Source organism: Saccopteryx bilineata, chromosome 1, assembly GCF_036850765.1.
Source record: "Saccopteryx bilineata isolate mSacBil1 chromosome 1, mSacBil1_pri_phased_curated, whole genome shotgun sequence".
NCBI classification, from domain to species: Eukaryota; Metazoa; Chordata; class Mammalia; order Chiroptera; family Emballonuridae; genus Saccopteryx; species Saccopteryx bilineata.
This window is the reverse complement of record NC_089490.1, coordinates 133,834,913-133,856,637: the sequence shown is the minus strand read 5'-3', so window position 1 is coordinate 133,856,637 and position 21,725 is coordinate 133,834,913. Positions and strand designations below refer to the sequence as shown.

General features: G+C 42.8%; 1 protein-coding gene across 2 annotated transcripts in view; it reads left to right on the top strand.

Annotated features, from left to right (window-relative positions):
• Window positions 1-21,725, top strand: part of DOCK5 (dedicator of cytokinesis 5) — a 215,146-nt gene that overhangs the window by 69,388 nt on the left and 124,033 nt on the right. For both annotated transcript variants that reach the window (XM_066267244.1, XM_066267235.1), the window contains exons 4-7: window positions 3,733-3,788; window positions 5,351-5,447; window positions 17,275-17,423; window positions 20,158-20,293. In XM_066267244.1, the coding sequence (XP_066123341.1) occupies window positions 3,733-3,788; window positions 5,351-5,447; window positions 17,275-17,423; window positions 20,158-20,293 (438 nt within the window). The remainder of the gene's footprint in view (window positions 1-3,732; window positions 3,789-5,350; window positions 5,448-17,274; window positions 17,424-20,157; window positions 20,294-21,725) is intronic.

Sequence of the window (21,725 nt, the reverse complement as noted above, 5' to 3'; positions counted from 1 at the left end):
CCCTAAAGCAAAAACCTTTCTCTCTGAGATTTTGGTTAGACAAAACTTCCTGGTATTTATAGCCACTTCTGCTTCTTGGTTTGGGTTGAACCCTACCAGTGTTTCTTTCTCTCATAATTATGGAAGTAGTAATTCCAAAGCATAATTAGAGTTAATTATTTTGAAGTTCTAAATTTATTCAAGAGCAAGAATGCTTAATTCCCCATGTTTTAAAAGGTTAATTTTAAAAAATGAACAAAATAAAATACAATACTCACTCTCAGACAAAATCATATGAACTTAAAGAACAAAGTTCTTGATTTTCACTAGTGAGTGTGAATCATCTTGACACAAGGTCCCAGGCCACAGGGGTCCCTTTCACAGTCTGTAGTATGTGGGGATCCCTCACGAGCACAAACAACCTTGGTTTCTAAGGCACCCCATGGTTGTCTAGAGCAGCAGAACCCATATAACTTGTTGGTGCCTTTGCTGTCTGCTTTGAAAAGTGGATCGATGTTGGGGGGGGGGCACACTGGCATCTGTAGGACAAGTTCTGAATGTGGTGTTTATTGTTTTGTATTTATTTTCCGAAAACTCTTATTCAAACTTTAAATCTCACCCTTTAGAGGAAGCATTTCAGTAAGAGCTTCTCTTAGTTCTTGTTAATTAAAATTTGTAAATTAGTGAGAAGACAGCACAAACAAGGGCTGTGCATTTACTCTTAGATTTTTAAGTTAAAATATCCTTGCAGCAAGATCCAGGAAAAATAGAAGGAATGTAAAGTCAGTTGTCATGAATTATGTGCTCAACTTCATTAAGAGATCCGGCTCATTTGAAATGCTCTCCTAATGTTTTTTCTTCTTTTGCCTGTCCTTAGGGGAAGAGCTACTTGAAAGGCCTACTATTTTAATGGAGATTTTTGGTGGCATTTATTAAGCAGACATGGTCATTTGGAGTGGTGAAAAAATGAGCTAGTGGTTTTGCAAATTGAAGAAGCCAAGAAGCTTTGCAGAAACCAGTATTGATTCTGGCAGGGTGGTGGATGTGTGGCTAAGGGCCATACCTAGAAAACGTTATTTTATTTATTTGTTTATCTTTTACTCAAGTGCATAGGTTACATTGAGAAAGGAAAAGCAAAATTGAGAGACAGACTGTAAATCCAGAATTTATTACACAGGTTTATTCTGGCTTTCTGCATGCGGTAATGGCATAGCTGTACAAGTCTCTGATTTACAGAGCAATTAAATTTCTGGCAGTGGACTTAGGCTCCCGTGGAACGATGGTGCCTACAAACAGAGTGGTAATACAACAAAATATTAATATGAAAATTGTCATATCTGTATACCCAATATAACTTATCTGCTTAGATGTCACAAAATAAGTCGCTCCTTGTTTACATTACAAATGCTTCTAATTTGGATTTCTCCCAGTTATTAAGAGCAGACCAGTTGCCAAATTATGAACACATGAAAATGTAACTGGTCCTTTACTTTCTTGATTTGAAGAATCTTTTGCAAGGGCCTGACCTGTGGTGGCGCAGTGGATAAAGCATCAACCTGGATCACTAAGGTCGCCGGTTTGAAACCCTGCGCTTGCCTGGTCAAGGCTCATATGGCCCTTGATGCTTCCTGCTCCTCTCTGTCTCTCTCTCTCTGTCTCTCTCTCTGTATCCTCTCTAAAATGAATAAATAAAGTCTTGAATAAAAATCTTCTGCAAGGATAGTCCTTGAGACTAGCAGTGTCACAGTTTAGTTTAATCTCCAAATATGGCTCTTTCTAACTACTCATTCATCTAGTTTGTTTTTATCCAGCATTACTTTTTTAAATGAGTTCTAGATGTTTTTTAATTGTAAAATATACATACCATAAAGTTACTATTTTAATCTTTTAAAATGTACGGTTCATTTAAAATGTACAACTATCTTTACCGTTTCCATCTCCAGAACTTTTCCATCTTCTAGAACTAAAGCTCTGTCCTCTTTCAGCACTAACCTTCCCTACCCTACCCTCCCCCTCACCCTCACCCTCACCCTCTCCCTCCCCCTCCCCCAGCTCCTGGCAACCCCCATTCTGCTTTCTGTGACTATAAATTTGACAGCTGTAGAAAGCTCATGTAAGTGGAATCATGTAGTGTCTCTTCTTTGCTTCCGGCTTATTTCACTTAGCTTAATGTCCTCAAGGCAAGTTTTGGACAGCTGAGCCTGGTTCTCCACAAAGGCGGCAGTCATACCAATTTTATGTTAGTGTCTCAGAAGAGACATCCACAGCTCCTTAGGCACCCCGAGAACAGATATGATGCTTCAGAACCCCCAGAAATCGGGCCCAAAAGGAATGATGCAGACATTGTATTTTTTGCTTGTTTTTAACTGATTGTTTTTCCAAAATCACTCTGAATTCTGCCCGTATAATGAAATAGATCGTGTTACCTTGCTTGTGTGTGTGTCCTGGGTCTTAATCCTAGCAAGATTGGGCTAGTGATCCCTCTCATACACCCTGCTCCTGCCTCTTCCCAAAGCACAGAGCAGGAGATATGTACTTGGTTGTGGTTCTGTTTGCCTGATGAGAAAGACTCAGCAGTGACGGGATCCACCCTGTCATCAGCGATGCTGGGAGCTGCTCAATCTCAAATGTTCTTGCCATTTCCCGTTTTATTAGCAGTGTTGAAAAGGAGACAGGATATTGTATGTATGAATGCAGCATACAAAGCTAGACACACAGCCAGCCCCAGTTGAAATGCACACATTTTCTGTTTCTGAATGGATTGAGGATCTCTGGGCACACAGGAGTCTTTGACCCAGTCCCCCAGGCAGCAGGATGACCCTCTTCCATCTTGGTGGTGAACCACCCTGACGTGGAATGTCCACAGGGCCACACTGACTTCTTGAGGCACAGGGCTAGGAGCAGTTGAGCCAAAGGTGCCTGTTAAACAGGTTCTTCTCTTACTGACCCGGCACGCAGAGTACCATAAAACAAAGAAGAACCACATGCCATTTCTATGTGGCAGTTTCTCTGTTTGTCAATGAGCATAGCACACAGTTAAACAGCAGATGTGTTTGGCATGTAAGCAAACTGATGTCCATGACTTGCTTTCTGTTGGTTAGATCTGATCTTCATCTCTGGCTTCTACTGACCAGTGTCCAGGCTTTCTTTTAGGTCTGCATGGGCTTTTATGTCCCCCCCACCAACAGATAGTGTCGTGTCGCAATACTGATGTGTATTAAATATCTAGAATGGAGAGCAATTTGGGACTGGGAAGTCCTAAAAATAACCAGATAACCAATACTAATTGATTTGGGGCATATTTGATTAAAGTGAAAGTACTGAGAGGGATCACTTTAGAAAATCACTATAATTTTATGGGCCACTCATTACAAAGCCCTCTGTCTCACTAATTATGTGAAGTCCTAGAAAGTGAATCATCTCATGACAAATAGGACCTGAAGGGGTTTAGGGTCTCACTACTGAATTCCTCATGTGACTGCAGCTCCCAACAGACCTGAGCACGCCTGCCTGTTCATTTACGAAGCATTTATCTTAAGCTCTCTGAACCCAAATCTTAATTTATATATTTTCAGTGTTTCTGCCTTGAGTTTATTTAGTAGCCTTGGTGTGACTGGTCCCCTACAAGCCCGACTGCAGACTAGCTAGCATCAGCTGTCCTTTCGCCCCTCCATTCATTCATGCTGCTGTCCGAGCTCTTTCCTTTGGGCTGAGATCGCTATGGCCATATAACCAAAGCTCTTCTCTCTGTAGGGTATTTTTCCTGAAACGTATATCCATTTGAAAGAGGCAACTGTGGAAGACCGAGGGTAAGTCCTATTCGGGGAAAGACTCCAAAATATGGTGAAGATGTAAAATTATCCCTGAGGAATGCCTTCTGTACATTATTTCTCCTGACTCATTCATTCACTTCTCATATGCTAGAGAAGTAAATAAAAACGTTTTCCTGGCACAGTTTCTTCTTTTATTGTCCCTTTTTATAATTGTTCCTCCCTGGCATCCTTCCCCAGAACAGTAAAGACCGACGACTGCCTGTTCACCAGTTGCATGCGCACATGTGCGCACATACATAAACGTGTGACACTCTTGGCTGAGAAGACCTGCAACCCCCATTTGGGAACTCTGGGAGGTGGATGGGAGAGCTCTCTCCCACACTGACCAGCTCTGAATCTTGGACAAGTCATCTAGCCTCAGGTCACCTTAGGCTTGGGAAGCAAATCTGGCCCTATGTCAACCATAAGCTTGATGAGAAATTATGAAATAATGTGTATGAACGTGCTCTACAGATAAACAGAGCAGGACTGGAGTCCTGGGGCTGATACTAAGTAGAGCGGTTGGTTCCCAGACTCAAAGCTGCCAGTAGCTTCGCAGTCACAAACTGGAGATGAGATGGAGACGTGCCCAAATTCACACGACTCCTGGGGAGCAAAAGGAGGCCAGAGAGCCTGCCCTCCTGAGACTCTTCCACAGGGGGGCACTCCTGGGTGACCGCCAGCATCACTAGCCACAGCCACGCAGGTGCACAGGAAGGGTGGGGGGCACTCCCACTCATCAGAGTAGTCGCCTAAAACGCAGGACACCTCATTAAATTTGAGATTCAGGTAACAAGTGATTTTTTTTTTACAGTATGTCCCTGATATTGCATGAGACATGCTAAAACATTGTTTGACTTTGTCTGAAATTCGGACTTCACTGGGCACCCTGCATTTCTAGCTAAGTCTGACGGTCCCCCCACCAGTCCTGTTCATTTGCTTCTCTTGCTATCCTCCCCTCCTGTTGCTAGTCATGAAAATACCAAATATTGCGCCTACCTGGTTATAAGTGTCCCGTGAGCAAGTGCGGAGTTTGGTGTGTGTACAGTTTCTGTACTGCAGGGCAGCAGATGGGAGCAAACATAGCACCATTCCAGAAGATGGTGCTGCCTGGGTCCCTGCCAGCAGCTCCTGTGCCAGTACAAGCCCCAGGGCCCTCTGTGCACGCACACTGCTCCACCCACCCTTCCTAAGGAAACAGGTGCTTAGCCGACCCACCCAGCTGAAATACTGATTGGAGCTTCCATCCCCAGAGTCCCTGAAGCCAGCTTGGCTCTGTAGTGAAGGCTTCTGTAGAGGCGCAGAATGGAGAGGTGGAGGCTTGGCCGTGAGCCCATCACACTGCAGAAAATGTGTTCATTTTGAGAACTGTGATGTTCTCAGCTCCTCCTTTCTCAGTGGCTTGGAATATTCAGATCTCCTTGAAGTGGGCAAGTTTTGCTTTGGTTCAAGCCCAACCAGCCCCATTCCCATCACTGAGCTTTGGAGAACCTGACCTCTGTAAAGAATAGTGGTGATGAACTTGGGAGTAATGCGGGCGCCTGTCTGGTTCTCTTTAGGCAGAACGAGACTGTGGTTCCTGGGGAGCTCCCGCTGGTGCAGGAGCTCACGTCCACGCTACGAGAATGGGCTGTCATCTGGCAAAAGCTCTACGTGGTGAGTTTTCCCCTGGGGCGTAGAGCTGGTGGCATTATTCTTGGGCTCTCAGCCTATCAGTTCTGCCACAGACCTGACCTTGGCAGAGCCTTGGCCACTTACTGGTCTGTGGGGAGTGGGTACATCTTTCCTAGTCCATACAGTGGCTGATAACCAGCAGGTTCTCATTCCCCAAAGGGGTCACTGATGGTACGGTCAGTGGAAGAAGTGAATATAACCATTATTCAGTCTTTTCTCAACTGACAACAGAGGATAATAACTGCAAACACTTGCATGGTCATTACCAGGTGGCAGGAACTGTTATTAATCCCACAATACTCCCATTAATTAGGTACAGTTTTTGGCCCCTTATCAGTGAGGAAACTGGGACATTCTGTTAAACCTCACATTCACTGAACAACTGGGGCAGCTATCTTTCAAGAGGCCAAGAATGTTCAAAGTCTGTTGGCCGCAAGCTTGTACCTGTGTCCCCTTTAGGAAACTCTTCTCACAACATTAGAACATACAAACACTGTTTCCCAAAGTTACCTCTTTCCGGGAGACCTTGGGGATAAATGTTGCCAGGTTTTGCCTTTGGAAGCAGCTTCTAGGCTTCCACAGCTGGCTGAACATTCCTATGAACATGGATTCTCTTGTTCTCTGTATGAATGGGTTCCATGAGGAATCAGATTTGACTTGATGGCCTGGGAGTCATTCTCCTTTCTTCATGAGGTATAGTTTATATAGATTGTTGGTTCTTCATTTTAACTTGCAGAAGCCAATCTTGGAGGTTGGGAGCACATCACCTAGACCCTAAGTATGAAAAACAACAATCAGAAGCTCATTCTGACATAATGATGAGAGTTCATATAAGATACTTCATTTACATCCTGGGCTATGGTTTCCCAGGATGGATCACAGTAGTAGAAATTACTAACCCCTTTGGTGGAAAAGTACATGATTTTTCTCTGCCTGCCCATCTTTCAAGACCAACTTTAAGCCCTTTCTTCTTCGTAATATATCTTGTAAAGACAGACACTAATCCATAATGCTTCCTTCTGGACCATAGGAGCACTTACAGGTGAATGCATCACCTGGTCCTTGGGGCATACAGCCTTGTAATGCATGTGATCTTTCAGTCTCTTTATGTTTAATTGAGGAGAGAGCTAACCTGTGACTTCTTGAATCACAAGCTCCAGGAGAATAGAGATGCTGTTTTAAGCCCTTTGGCTTATATCCATTATCTTGTATTTCTATTGCAAGCACTTTCCGGTTCTGGTTAATTGATTGGTTATTGGTGGATGGAACAAGTTTGATGGATGAGGAATTATGTATAACTGACTTATATCCTTAACATAGCTTTTCTGGAAATCAGTAAGTGGTGAAGAAATGTATTAGATAATAAGTACTAAAGAGACTTTTATGAAGGTGTAGTGTACCAGGGTGGAGAGTATGAATGAGGTTGACTTTTCCTCCTGCTTAAACACAACTCTGGTGCTGAGTTTATTATCTCTGCCCTGTACATGTCCGCAGGTAATTGTGCCAAGTCTGTTGTTGAATAGAAATGAGGGGTAAAGCAAACCAGGGAGAAAGGAGTAGGATTCATATGTTTGGGCTTCCAAATCCCTTAGCAGTTAAATGGTGATAAGCTTAGATTCGGGATTTCTTATGTGGGTGTTCCACTATGTAATAACAGATTTGGGGGCTAAGTTTAAAAAGAAATCCATCCCCTCTCAAAGAGCTGCTCATTTTTCATCTTAACTTTGACATCTAATAAAATGATTATTTTGTTCTTTGTGAATGTTTAAAAATGTCTTTATCGCTTCTGTCGGTTGGGCAAAACACATTCACTGTGGGAACCTTAACCGATTGATAGGGCTGAGCAATCTGCTTTAGCTTTTGATACATGATAACTCATTATAACTAACCCCCTTCTAAGGGGGTTAATTATAAATTGTGACTTTCTCTCCCACCTCCCACCCCCCCATCCGTCCCTAAACCATTGACAATTCACTTTGGACTGAATTTCCGAACTTTAGCAAAAACTTGGGTGTCAAAGGAGCAAACCCCGAATATTATGCTTCTCTGGGAAAAAAATAAACAAAAGGAACCAAATTTATAGTTTTACCACTGACAACCCCTCTGTTGCCACACACAGTTTTTTTGGTGTTTTTGTTTCTGATTCTGTGTGTGAGGTCCTCCAGTTTGTGTAAAGACACACATTTCCCATCTACGTCTATACTTACATTATTTCTCTCGCACATTTCCTGCCACAGATGATGAGCCCAGCCGTTCTCTTTGATGTCTTCAATGGCACCTGTGGTGTCTTAGAACCTCCCTGTTTTCCTTCTGTTCCATGTCTAAATTCATGAGAGATTTATGTTGTAGACCCAGAGTCTTACGAGAGAGCAAAATACAGTTCCACTAACCAGACTCAACCAAGCCGAGTAAATATAGGCAGTGATGCTACACAGGAGAGATATTTGTAATAGCTATAATTCATTTTTAGCAGTTACACTGCAATCTTGTGAAATAACCATAAGTATGTTTTGAAAGTGAGGGGAATTCCTTATGCTGAAGAGAGAGGAAGCCATTATCTGAAGCAGAAAGAAGAAAATTCCATCTACCACTAACCAAGGAATCCCTATGGTTCTTCTGTTCCTCTTTGTTATGTTAGTAGAATTTTTTCTACTTAATTATCTTTCATGGTGGAGGTTGTCCAAGCTGCCGGATACAGACCCTGTGCTAGAAATTGGGAGGCTTGGTTTCTCATCCAGGCCCTGCCCTAACTGGCTTTGTGTCCTGGGCAAGCCACATGACGTGTGCAAGTGTCCCCTGGAATTTGCCCGTCTGTAAAGTGGTATAAAATGTGCCTTGTCTACTCCCCAGAGTGTGAGGGTATGAAAAGAGCTGGTAGCTGCCAAGTCAGTTTATAGGCAGATCAAGGACTCTGTGAATGTGAGCATGAGATCCTAGATGCGGTCTTAGCTGGAAATCGTGGCCAAACTGGCTGCCCTCCCTCTGGGCAGCCTTGGCTCCATGACCCTCTGATCTGACTGCGAGACTGAAGCTGCCTTGTGCACACCCCCATTATCCAAGGCCACTTCCCTTCTGTGTGTTATTATCCTCGGTAGAGTGACCTTGAGCACTCAGTAACCAGGCTGTTTCTCACCACTGAGAGTGAGCCTCCTTAGTTAAGGTTCAAATCCAGGAGCCATGGGTTGTTTCAAGAAGGAGTGGAGAGTGTAGGTTTGTGGCAGTTTCTGACGAACCTTGCCGGGCTCTGAGCATCCTCAAACGCCCTTAGTTGGAGCCTCTTCACTGTGTGTGTGTTTTATTGGCAGACTAAGAAAGGAGAAAACTTGGTGAAGTGCCAAGACTGTGGTAACTGGGGTCAGACGGGCAGCCAGTTCTTGATTCTGACTTGCTCCCTTTCTTGGTATGACTTTTATATTCACAAAAAGGAACAAGCCCAGTGACGGTTACTGCAGATGAAAAAACCACAATAGAAGGAACACAGATTCTGAAAGCAGGGGGTTTGGGTTCAGTCCTTTTGACCTCATAAGTTAATTTTCTCACTTCGTGTCATAATTATATATTGCATATGTCTTGCAAATTTGCTCTAAGAATTCAATAGAATAATCTCTGTGCAACTCCCAGGATAGTGTGGCACAGTCTTTAAAATGTGACTGCCCCTGATTGTCCCCCTCACAGCACTGGCTCATGGAAGAACTGATTAGTGACATGTGTTGAGAGAGCTAGGTGGCACTGTGGAATTCTGCCCTGGAGACGGGTAAGGTGAGCCCTCCAGTTTGACACTGAGGAAGTGGGCTTCCTTCCAGCCCGAAAGGGACATAACTAGTCTAGGTGGATGGTTTGAAGTATGCAGTCCAATTCTGCCTCTTGGGATTGTTTGGGTTTCCCTGGCCTTGGAAAGTAGATCCAATGAGCTGAACTTTGCTTCTTTCTTTGGTGGCAGCACCTCCCTGCCTCATGTGAGTTCCTGCAGCCAGAAGGGCAGGCATCTGTGCCTTAATTTTTTCTTTTTTGTTATTTTTTTAAATTTATTTATTTATTTATTCATTTTTAGAGAGGAGAGAGAGAGGGTGAGAGACAGAGAGAGAGGAGAGAGAGACAAAGAGAGAGAAGGGGGTGGAGCTGGAAGCATCAACTCCCATATGTGCCTTGACCAGGCAAGCCCAGGGTTTCGAACCGGCGACCTCAGCATTTCCAGTTTGACGACGCTTTATCCACTGCGCCACCACAGGTCAGGCGGCATCTGTGCCTTTAGACATGATGGACTGGTATTATACCTAAGTTTACCTTTTCAGTATCAATCCAGTTAAACTTTCTGCATATGCACAGATTTTTGGCCTGCCTCGTAAAATTTTCTCAATTAAAAACCAGGTCTTTAAAACTGACAGCTTACAGTTTATTTTGTGGGACATTGGGACAAGAATTTTTTTAATTTTAATGTTTTTATTTAGCCCAGTGTATCCAAAATAATGTCATTTCAACATGAAGCCCATATGAATTCTTAGTGAGGTATTTTTTAATACTTTTTCTTTTTCTTTTCTTTATTTAGACAATTAAATTTAACAGGGTGACATTGGTCAACCAGAGTACATAGATTTGGAGAAAACATTTCCACATCATTTGGACAGTCGATTATGTTGTATACCCATCACCCAAAGTCAAATCATCCTCCGTCACCCTATATTTGTTTCTCTTCATGCCCCTCCTCCCTCCTTTCCCCTCCCCTTGGTAACCACTGCACTCTTATATCTATGGGACAAGAATTTTTGAAAGAGGGACTCTCCTAGAAATTCTGAAATGTTTTGAATGGCCATAATCATACTCTAAAACATCTCACCCTGAGATTTAGCTCCATGCTAGTTCCCATTTTCCAGTTGGAGAAATAAATGGTTTGGTGAGCTTTGGGCAGGTGGGCCATTTTGTCCATATGAGATTGGGAGCCTGAATCTAATCCCATCTCCTTAGGGCAAAGGGACACTAGAAGAGCCCAATGATAGAAGGTAGTTTATGCCTATTGTTGAATTAAGCAAATAAAATTGCTAAAATGTAGTTCGTGCCAAGGACTGATCTCCTTTCATTTAAAATGTACCAGCAAAATACAGCCTGTGCCGGCCTGCAGTTCTGTGACCTCTGGAGCAGAAGTGCCTGTAATGGGGGGCAGGGGACACTCACCCACACAATGAATCACCCTTTCTTTTCATCACTGTGTTCCCAGGCAGGTTAAACCTGCTCAAGTCTAATCTTTTTGAACTGGGGGTTATTACTGGCTGCTGGGACGCAGGCCCAGAAGTGTAATTAGGGTGGTCTCCTGATTTGAAGCCTGTGTCTAATTGCTTATTCCCAAGGACAGAAAGTTCCCATGGACGACTTCGTCCCGTTATCAGGGCATTTAACCTGTGTGTTACAAGCCCCGCTCCAGAGTGCTGTCAGGAGGGTCACAAAATCCTAGGCAGGAATTGGGACAGGGCAGAGTGGAGCTTTGGGTGTTTTTTCTAGTTGTGTTTTTCTCCAACTTTCATGCCTGGCTTTCAGGATTTCTTGTACCATTTCCAAAGACAAAAATTATCGTTCACCGTAACATTTTCTTTAAAAATCAAGCCCTTGCTAGTCAGGCAAAGCCTTTTGGTGGCCGAGAAGAAAGGCATGGGAATGGATAGCAGACGTGGGAGAGGGGCCACGCTCTCCCCTTCTTCCTGGAGGAAGAGTCATCCCAGCCTGAGAACACAAAAACCGAGACACCGTTCTGGGCCCCAGAGGTTAACAGACACTCAGAAAAGACATGAGGTTGATTGCATAGAGCTCTGTGCAGGTGAAATTGGATGTTGTGCCAGCGGGGGTCAGGAGGGATGTCAGCAGTGAGATGCTCAGAGTCAGAGACCTCTCAGTCTTAAACTTGGAGACGCTTCTCCTTGAAAACGGGTCTTAGTGCCAGCCCCTTTATTGTACAGATGGCTGTTTCCCAGAGAGAATCATTTCCCCAGCCACTTAGCAAGTTACTGATGGAATTAAAGATAGAAATCAGGCCCCCATACGTTCTAGTTAAGTACTTTTGACTCTAAACCACAAAATCCACATGGAGGAGAAAAGGCTGGTGAACAGAGGAAATAGTGAGCAAGTGTTCTGCAGAGGGACAGGTGGAGGAACAAAGATGGCTGGTGACTGTGATCTGTATGTTTTGGTAAAGTAAAAAATTGAATCCTGGTTTCTGATACCCGAGGAGGCGATGCTATTGTCACACTGACAACTGACCCCCAGACTCTCTAAAAAACTTCATGGCTGACTTCTGTATTCTTGCCATCATGGTTGGCAAAGCTGTTTCTTCTTCTGACTTTATTTTATACCTACAACTTGTGTTTTATGAAAAGATAAGCTAGGTAGACATCCAGAATCGACATGTAAAAGAAAGACCTTGGAGAGCTCTAGGGGAGAAAGAGAGTGAAGCTCAAAACAAATGCAGGAGTGCTGTCCAGGAACATACATCTGGTAGAAGAAAGTAGTCGATACTTCTGTTTGGCAGAGCGGGTCCTCAAATTGAAACCGGAGTTGTATTTTACATGTGAGCTGCTTGAATTTGTTTTTGCATCCCTCCTGTGTCCCAGGATTGTGCTGACTTTTGCGGAGAGGATCGGAGAAATTATTAAATAAATGTCCTGCCCTCCTAAATGTTGTGACAGTGGCTGGCAGTGCAAAAAGGACTGAGCTTAGTGGGGACACGAACCGCTAGAGAAGCTCTGTCCACAGCGGCAACTTGGACTGTGCAGGGTTCATAGGTCCTTGGCTCACGGTCTTGTGGGGTGCCTAATTTTCTCCCCCTTCCCTTCTTTGCTGCCCTAGCACTTCATAAAGGGTCAGGGGCCAGCTATGGCACAGCACAGTCTACTCAGAACAATCTTAGGAATGTGGCAACAAAATCCATGTCCTTAAAGTAAGTAGGGAAATTACTTCCTTTTGCTGTGTTCCAGCTTGTCTATTCAGAATTAATTTGGCATAGTGAATCGGAGAAGAATAACTTCCTTCATCCTTCTTTTGGGAGAACTTGGCAAACAAGGCTGACATGGACAGGCAGCAATTAAATTGCCTTGGATGATGTTTAATACAATCGAGACCAAGAACTTATGAGCATGTGTCCCAAAGAGCTGGCTCTCACAGAGGCTCCCCTGGGTCTCTGAGCCCTATCTTGACCATATTACGAGACCTAATAGCTTAATTAAAATGAGAAAACATTTTTTTAAAAACCTAACTAGGAATAGACAGAAAAGCCTTTTCTGCCCAGCAGCTTTGAAAAGCAAATTTTATGGGGCTGTTTTCCAGTTTGAAAGGCAATAAGATGGAAACTTTTTTTTTTTTTTACAGTTTTTGAAGCTAAAATTCAATAGAAAAATGAATTATGTTTTTCTTTCTTTTTTTTAAATAATTTTATTTTTTTAATGGGGCGACATCAATAAATCAGGATACATATATTCAAAGATAACAAGTCCAGGTTATCTTGTTGTTCAATTATGTTGCATACCCATCACCCAAAGTCAGATTGTCCTCTGTCACCTTCTATCTAGTTTTCTTTGTGCCCCTCCCCCTTTCCCTCTCCCTTTCCCCCCTCCCCTCCGTAACCACCACACTCTTATCAATGTCTCTTAGTTTCACTTTTTAAAATATTTTATTTATTGATTTTTAGAGAGAGGGGAGAGAGAGAGAAGGGGGAGGAGCAGGAAGCATCAACTCCCATATGTGCCTTGACCAGGCAAGCCCAAGGTTTTGAACTGGCAACTTCAGTGTTCCAGCTCGATGCTTTATCCCACTGCGCCACCACAGGTCAGGCTTAGTTTCACTTTTATGTCCCACCTACGTATGGAATAATGCAGTTCCTGGTTTTTTCTGATTTACTTATTTCGCTTCGTATCATGTTATCAAAATCCCACCATTTTGCTGTAAATGATCTGACGTCATCATTTCTTATGGCTGAGTAGTATTCCATAGTGTATATGTGCCACATCTTCTTTATCCAGTCATCTATTGACGGGCTTTTTGGTTGTTTCCATGTCTTGGCCACGGTGAACAATGCTGCAATAAACATGGGGCTGCATGTGTCTTTACGTATCAATGTTTCTGAGTTTTTGGGGTATATACCCAGTAGAGGGATTGCTGGGTCATAAGGTAGTTCTATTTTCAGTTTTTTGAGGAACCACCATACTTTCTTCCATAATGGTTGTACTACTTTACATTCCCACCAACAGTGTATGAGGGTTCCTTTTTCTCCACAGCCTCTCCAACATTTGCTATTACCTGTCTTGTTAATAATAGCTAATCAAACAGTTGTGAGGTGGTATCTCATTGCAGTTTTGATTTGCATTTCTCTAATAGCTAAAGAAGATGAGCATCTTTTCATATATCTGTTGGCCATTTGTATTTCTTCCTGGGAGAAGTATCTGTTCATATCCTCTTCCCATTTTTTTATTGGATTGTTTGTTTGTTTGTTGTTGAGTTTTATGAGTTCTTTGTATATTTTGGATATTAGGCGATGGAAATATTTTTAAACAAGATTGAGTGAAAAAGGCAGAGGTTTTTTTTTTAATTTTATTTAATTATTTTTTTTATTCAGTGAGAGGAGGGGAGGCAGAGACAAACTCCCGCATGCACCCTGACATGCACCGGATCCACCCAACAAGCCCACTAGGTGGCAATGCTCTGCCCATCTGGGGTGTTGTGCCATTGCTCAGCAACTGAGCTCTTCTTAGTGCCTGAGGTGGAGGTCATAGAGCCATCCTCAGCACCCCAGGCCAACTCACTTCAATCAAGCCATGGCTGCAGGAGAGGAATAGAGAGAGAGAAAGAGAAGGGGGAGAGGGAGGAGAAGAGAAGCAGATGGTCGCTTCTCCTGTGTGCCCTGACTAGGAATCAAACCTGGTACATCCACATGCTGGTCTGATGCTCTACCACTGAGCCAACCAGCCAGTGCAAAAACAGGGTTTTTACCTTTGTTTATTAAAAATGGAATTTAAAAGTCTCATTTTTATGCTTTTCGAAACCCTACTTGATATGACAGAGAAAATGCTAGAAGCCTAAAATGTAGGGAATTTCACATTTTTAAGCAGTCTTGGCTTCCTGTCTCTTTCTTTCCCATGTTCTTGGGAAACTTTGTATTTCTTTCCAGGCCTTTATCACGCTCTGCTCATCTCACTGCCGCCTCCCACTGTCCGCACTTCTAGCAGAGGCCTCCTCTCTCCACAGCCACTCTTTCTGCAGAGCTTCTTCCATGCATTCAGTCCCGATCCTAGTGGCTACTTTGCAGCAATCTGTCCCTGGGGCCATGGTGGAAGAACGGCACTACAGAACGTGTGTGTGTGTGTCTGTGTGTTGTCATTGTGTTTATGGTAGATAGTATTTTCTATCATTTAGAAGTATATGGTTATATAAACATCAAGACTTTAATCTGTAAGTAATAGAGAAGTGGCCTTACAGTACATACAAGAGGTATCTATAATTGTACAGGTTTTTATTTAAAACACATATTTCAAATGTGATGCACAAAACAGTGTTTCCTGACCCCTCTATCTGAAGTAGCCCCCTTTCCTCATGCGCAGCCTATTATATAGCTCTATTTGGTCATTTTCCTTCTTGTACCTTTTTACATTTACTGTAGTTTATTGAAATGGCATTGGTTAATAACATTATGTAAGTTTCTGGTGCACAATGCTATAGTACATCATCTGTATATGGTGTTGTGTGTTTACACCCAAAATCTAGCCTCCTCCGTCACCATCTATATGACCCCCTTTACCCTCTTTATCCTCCCCCCAACCCACTTTCCCTGTGGTCACCACCATGCTGTTTTGTGTGTCTTTGAGTTGGTTTGTTTTGTTTATTTGTTTGTTGGTTCTGTTTTTTATCCCACATATGAGTGGGATCATATGGTTCTTAGCCGTTTACGTCTGACTTATTTCACTTATCATGATGCTTCTTGCACTTTTCATAGTCCGAAATTATCTTGTGTGTATACACACATTATATATTATATATGTAACACACACACACACACACACACACACACACACACACACACACAGTGTGTCCGTAAAGTTATGATGCACTTTTGACCGGTCACAGGAAAGCAAAAAAAGATGATAGAAATGTGAAATCTGCACCAAATAAAAAGAAAACCCTCCCAGTTTCTGTAGGATGATGTGGCAGCATGTGCGCATGCGCAGATGATGACGTAACACCGTGTATACAGCTGAGCAGCCCACAGCCATGCCAGTAGAGATGTGGACGGAACAGAGGAAAGTTCAGTGTGTTCTGTGGCTTGCTAAATTCGAATCTGTGACCAAAGTGCAATGTGAATATCAGCGTGTTTATAACGAAGCGCCACCACATACGAATAACATTACTTGGTGGGATAAGCAGTTGAAGGAAACCAGCAGTTTGGTGGAGAAACCCCGTTCTGGTAGGCCATCAGTCAGTGACGAGTCTGTAGAGGCTATACGGGATAGCTACCTAAGGAGCCCTAAAAAATCTGTGCGTGAGCCCACATCGAACTGCACTGAGAATGTATGAAACTGGGAGAGTTTTCCTTTTATTTGGTGCAGATTTCACATTTCTATCATCTTTTGTTGCTTTCCTGTGACCGGTCAAAAGTGCACCATGACTTTACGGACACACTGTAGTTTACTTATTTATCTGTCTTTCCCCCTCTACAGTGTGGCATGAATTTTATTTCTAGCACATAGTACACGCTCTTGACTTTTTTAATATAATGAGTCAATCAGTCATTAAGATAAAACCAAGGACATAAGACTCGGACATCAAGTATTTGACTCTTAAAATGATTGAAGCACAAAATAGTTGGTCATAAGTTGATTTAGTTCAGTTATAGGAAGTTCTTACTGAAGTCTGGGATGATGGTTGAATTACTCTAGATCTAACAATTTTCTGGATGGCCTAACAGTTTTACGGGAATTTTTAAATAACATTTTGCATTTTATTTTTCATTACCCATTATCTCTGAAGTTACAGTTCTTTTTCCATGCGTAATTCACTCCTGCAATACCTTTCCAAGAGCGCCTGCTCTGTGCCACCTTCTAGGGACGCAGAAGTGAGCCGCTCCTTGCCCTGTAGGACTTACCACTTAAGCAAAAAGCAAGACAGACCAGCCAAGGCTGGGGTTCTGAGACCAGGACAGGAGTTAATTCCAAGAGCTGGGAGAGGGACAGAGTTAGGGCTTTGAGGATGAGACTTCTGACTTTGAAGTGGAGGCCGAAAAAGTAAGAATTAGCAGTTGGCAGAGGGTATGGTGTGTAAGTGAGGGGTGAGCATCGGCATACCTTCAGAGGGAGAGGACAAAAGTGTGTCCAAGTAGAAGCAGTAGCACAGGAAAGGGTCTTGAGTACTCCGGAGCAATGTACAGAGCTTTGCATGGGAGGAGCGTAGATTTTGGCAGTACAGATTGGTGTAAAACACAGATGGGACTGGGGGCAGGAGCCAAGATAGGAAGGGATTTACAGTGTGATCTATCATATTGGGCAGACCATGGAAATCCCTGGAGGGTTTCAAGCAGAAGAGTAACATGCTCAGAATCTTCAGCTGCATGATTTCATGAGTTAGGACCAACCGTTGATCCTACATTTTCTTGTTTCTAATAGGGAGGGAGTAGAAATGGCTCATATAATGTATGGCACAAGTAATTGGTTGACTAACACCTTATAAAGAATCAAGTCAAAAGGTGTTTCCTAAAAAAAAAAAAAAAAGGTGTTTCCTCCTCTATCACACCTTTCTGTTTCTTTGTTTTTGACTTCTTTCCCCCCTCACTTTCACATCCCAGAACAACAGGATCACACTGTTCCGCCGGCTGCAACAGATGACGTACAGCCTGATCGAGTGGCGGTCCCAAATCCTGTCTGGAACGCTCCCCAAGGACGAACTGGCCGAGCTCAAGAAGAAGGTCACAGCCAAAATCGATCATGGGAACAGGTAAATCAGGGATGACTTTTCATTGAGAACTTGGAAGAAGATGGACACATTCATGCTGAGGACATAGCTCACCTGGAGCTTTTGACCTTGGAGTTGCCAAACAATAATGATTACTGCTTTCTTTTGGCCTTGGAAAACATATAATTTTGCTTAAAAAAAAAAAAAAGATATTGTTCCTTCTAGGCCAGACCCTGTGCTGGGCCCCCGCTCCCAGGGAGAGGAAGGAGGAGCGGGAAGATGGGCTGGGACCGAAGTAACTCCACTGCCGACAAACTGAACGGACTGGAGCCAACATATTTGCAGACCTGGGAGTGTCTCAATTTATATTTTAAAATTGGATTTTAAATCAGTATCAGACTCCATCTCTCTCCATTTTCCCCTAAATGGAAGTGTACAATATATGAAAACCAGATTTTCCAGAACCATAAAGCATGCTTTTAGCCTGTTGATTATGTTTCCAATAGTTTCTTTTTCTTTTTAATTTATCCATTGTTTTGAGAGAGAGAAAAAGAGAGTGAAAGGAAGAGGAGGGAGGGAGAGAGAGATAGAGAAAGAGAAGAGTCAACTCATTTTACTTAGTTGTTCCATTCAGTTGTGTACTCACTGATTGCTTCTCATTTGTCCCCTGACTGGGGGTCAGACCTGTGACCTCTGGCTCTCTGGGTCGACACTTTATCCATTGAACTACCTGGCCAGGGTCTCCAGTAACTTCTAAAGAGTTAATCACTTCAGTAATTGCCTGATCAACTCAGGCAGGCATGTAGCTTCTAGATATTACTATCTTTTAAAAAATGAAAAATTCAGTGAGTTCATCAACATTCATGGTGACCTAAGGTTCATCTGTGCTGACCAGCTCTTTTGAAAAGGCTGGGTTGGTTCTTCATTTTGTTTTTATGAATGATTGCTTATGCTTAGTCTCGTTTGCTAAATTTCAGCTGGTGTATATGTTATTTGGTGTGCTTCCTTTTGCCCTTCGTCTTCAACCTCATGGGTCTTGGAAATGCTTTAGAGATCTGTTCAAGTACAGCTCATTGTCTTACTCGTTTACATGTTGTAGACTTTGACAGCTGGATTCAGAAATTGCTAGGGTAAACATCATAGCATACAAGGTTTAGATTGAACCATTATTAATGAAATCTCTCCTGTGTACACTTGACATATACTCTAAGAAGTAGCTGCTATTTCCATTTTATGATTAAAGAAACAGACCAAGTGAGCATAATGATTTGCTTCCAAGTCACAAAGATAGTAAATGGGAAAGCTTAACTTGAACACAAGAATTTTCAATTCCATGTCTAATGCTCCTTTCTTAGGGTTGATAACTAACAGTTCCCACCCTCTTCCTTCTTCATTCCTGGGACTAGAACTACAGGGGTGACATTGCCAGTCACGTAGTGCTGGGGGACTCTTAAAAACCAGCAGACATGGGATAAGGCAGCTGCACCCTTGCACTTATGCTGCCTCTGTATTTTGGGGCATTGGTTGGGGGACTGATCTCTGGCATAGGATGCTAACATCCCACAAACAGCAGAGCCTGCCTGCCTTCCCATTCCAGCCCTGGAAGCCACTCTGTGAGCACATCAATGATCCAGGTCTGAGCAGCCACCAAGACCCCTGCTCATGAGACAGGTTGGCCTATGGTCTGGCTGCCATGGAGAGGAACCTGCCAGATTAAATCAGTTGGTGGAGATGCTATAAAACACAGAGGAGGAAAATTAGGAATTTTTGCTTTCTCCCCACAGATGCGGCACATGTCACTGTAACCCCTGTACTCACTTGCCTGAACACTCCTGTTCCCAAACTACCAGTGCCTAAGCTGTCCACTGGGCATTCTGATAGCAATATCCCATTTCCTCCACAGTCCCCCACTTCTTGGAACCAAGGGAACATTTCTTCTACTTCTGTGTACACATTGGGCGTGTAAGCCCTGCTGGGGATTGCGCCGTGCATAGACCATAGACCGTGTAGCTCTAACTTCTGTGCATCACTCAGAGTTACATCTTAACACACACACACACACACACACACACACACGTGTTTTTATTTTGCCAGATGCTTCAAAAAAGCTAAAATGCATTGAGCAGATGCTATACACTCAATGCTACTGTTTTTCATGCTTTACACACATTATTAGCTCCTTACATTCTCCCAAGAAATCTGAAGGGTGGAGAATATTTATAGATAAAGAAATCAGAGCTTTGCAGAATTAACTAAATTACCCAGAGTCACTTGCTAGCAAGTATGAAAGCCAGGATTCAAATCCTGATCTGATTGACACCAAAGCCCATTCACTGAAACAGCCAGGACTTACTTCACTGACCTAATCTTTAAGATAGCCTTGAATTGGTTCTGTCCCCCAAGCCAGGACCTTGAAGAGCAGGGCAAGCCCCTGATATTTGTGCATTGGTCTTTGATAATTTCTATGTTAAACAACAGAAGACTCAGGGAAAGAGTCATTGGTCAAAATCAGTGGCAATTTTGCCTGTCCTGGTGAAGTTCCATGGACCAGATTATTTTGCATATTATTATATGAGTTTGGTTAATATGATCGTAAGTTTCCTAACATGGTGGTGATGTGGGAAGGAGACAGTGAAAAGAGAGGAGGCAATGAGCTCTTTTTGACTTGTCTGGCACCCACACTTACTCACTGTGAATGCTCTGGGTGTGTTGACGAGGAATCTTCAGTACAGAGTCTGCTTGTATTGAAGACAGCTGACCACTGGTTTCTTTCTAGAATGCTTGGGTTAGATCTGGTCGTGCGAGATGACAATGGAAACATCTTAGACCCAGAGGAAACCAGCACAATTGCCCTCTTCAAGGCCCACGAAATGGCCTCGAAAAGGATCGAGGAAAGGATTCAAGAAGAGAAGGTACTCTTCCTCAATTATGCAGGTTTTGGCCACTGACATTACATTTTTATACCTTTTTTTTTTTTTTTTTTTTTTTTTTTTTTTTTTTTTTTTTTTTTTACAGAGACAGAGAGAGGGATAGACAGACAGAAACAGAGAGATGAGAAGCATCAATCATTAGCTTTTTGTTGCACATTGCAACATCTTAGTTGTTCATTGACTGCTCTCTCATATGTGCCTTAACCTTGGGCCTTCAGCAGACTGAGTAACCCCTTGTTTGAGCCAGTGACCTTGGGTCCAAGCTGGTGAGCTTTTGCTCAAACCAGATGAGTCCGTGCTCAAGCTGGCGACCTTGGGGTCTCGAACCTGGGTCCTCGGCATCCCAGTCTGACGCTCTATCTACTGCGCCACCACCTGGTCAGGCTATGCTTTTGTTTTTAGTGAGAGGAAAGGGAGTCAGTGACCACAGAAGTAGAAATGTTGTTTAGAAATTCATGTTCTCATTTTAAAAGCAAAACATAATGAAGAATGAGGCAGTTCTATGTATGTTCTGCTCTGGAAAGATTGCAAAGATAGATATTAAGTAAAAAAGAGCAAGATGCAGAACTGTATATGAAATACTATTATTTGTGTTTCAAAAAAGAATATTCAGTCCCTGGCCACTTTTCTCAGTGGTAGAATGTCCGCCCAGAGTGTGGATGTCCCAGGTTTGATCCCCAGTCAGGGCACACATGAGAAGTGACCATTTTCCCCTCCCACAGCCAGTGGCTTGATTGGTTTGAGCATCAGTCCCTGGCAATGAAGATAGCTCAGTTGGTCCAAGTGCATCAGCTTCAGGTGCTAAAAATAGCTTGGTAAATCAAGCATCATCCCCAGATGGGGTTGCTGGGTGAATCCCGGTTGGGATGCATTCAGGAGTCTACCTCTCTATTTCCTCTCCTTTCACTTAAAAAATACTCATACACCTGTGCTTGTTTGTGTTAAGAAATTGGTCATTACTGGATGCCTTTGGGAAGGACAGCTGGGTGGAAAGGAGCCTTTTTTACTATGTAACCTTCTATATTTAATGCATGTATTAACAATTTTCAAAATTTAATAATATTAAGAAATAATTTGAAAGATGTTGAAAGTAATAATGGGATGCTACCTAGAAACTAGAAAGGTGCAGAAAAAGAGAAAAAAAATCACCTATACTTAGGTTATATTTATATTATATTATATCGCCATGCTTATATTATGGCCTCCTGACCATATCGATTTTTTTTAAATTTTTTTTAAAATTAATTAATTAATTTTTTTACAGAGACAGCGAGAGAGTCAGAGAGAGGGATAGACAGGGACAGACAGACAGGAACGGAGAGATGAGAAGCATCAATCATTAGTTTTTCGTTGCGCATTGCAACACTTTAGTTGTTCATTGATTGCTTTCTCATATGTGCCTTGACCGTGGGCC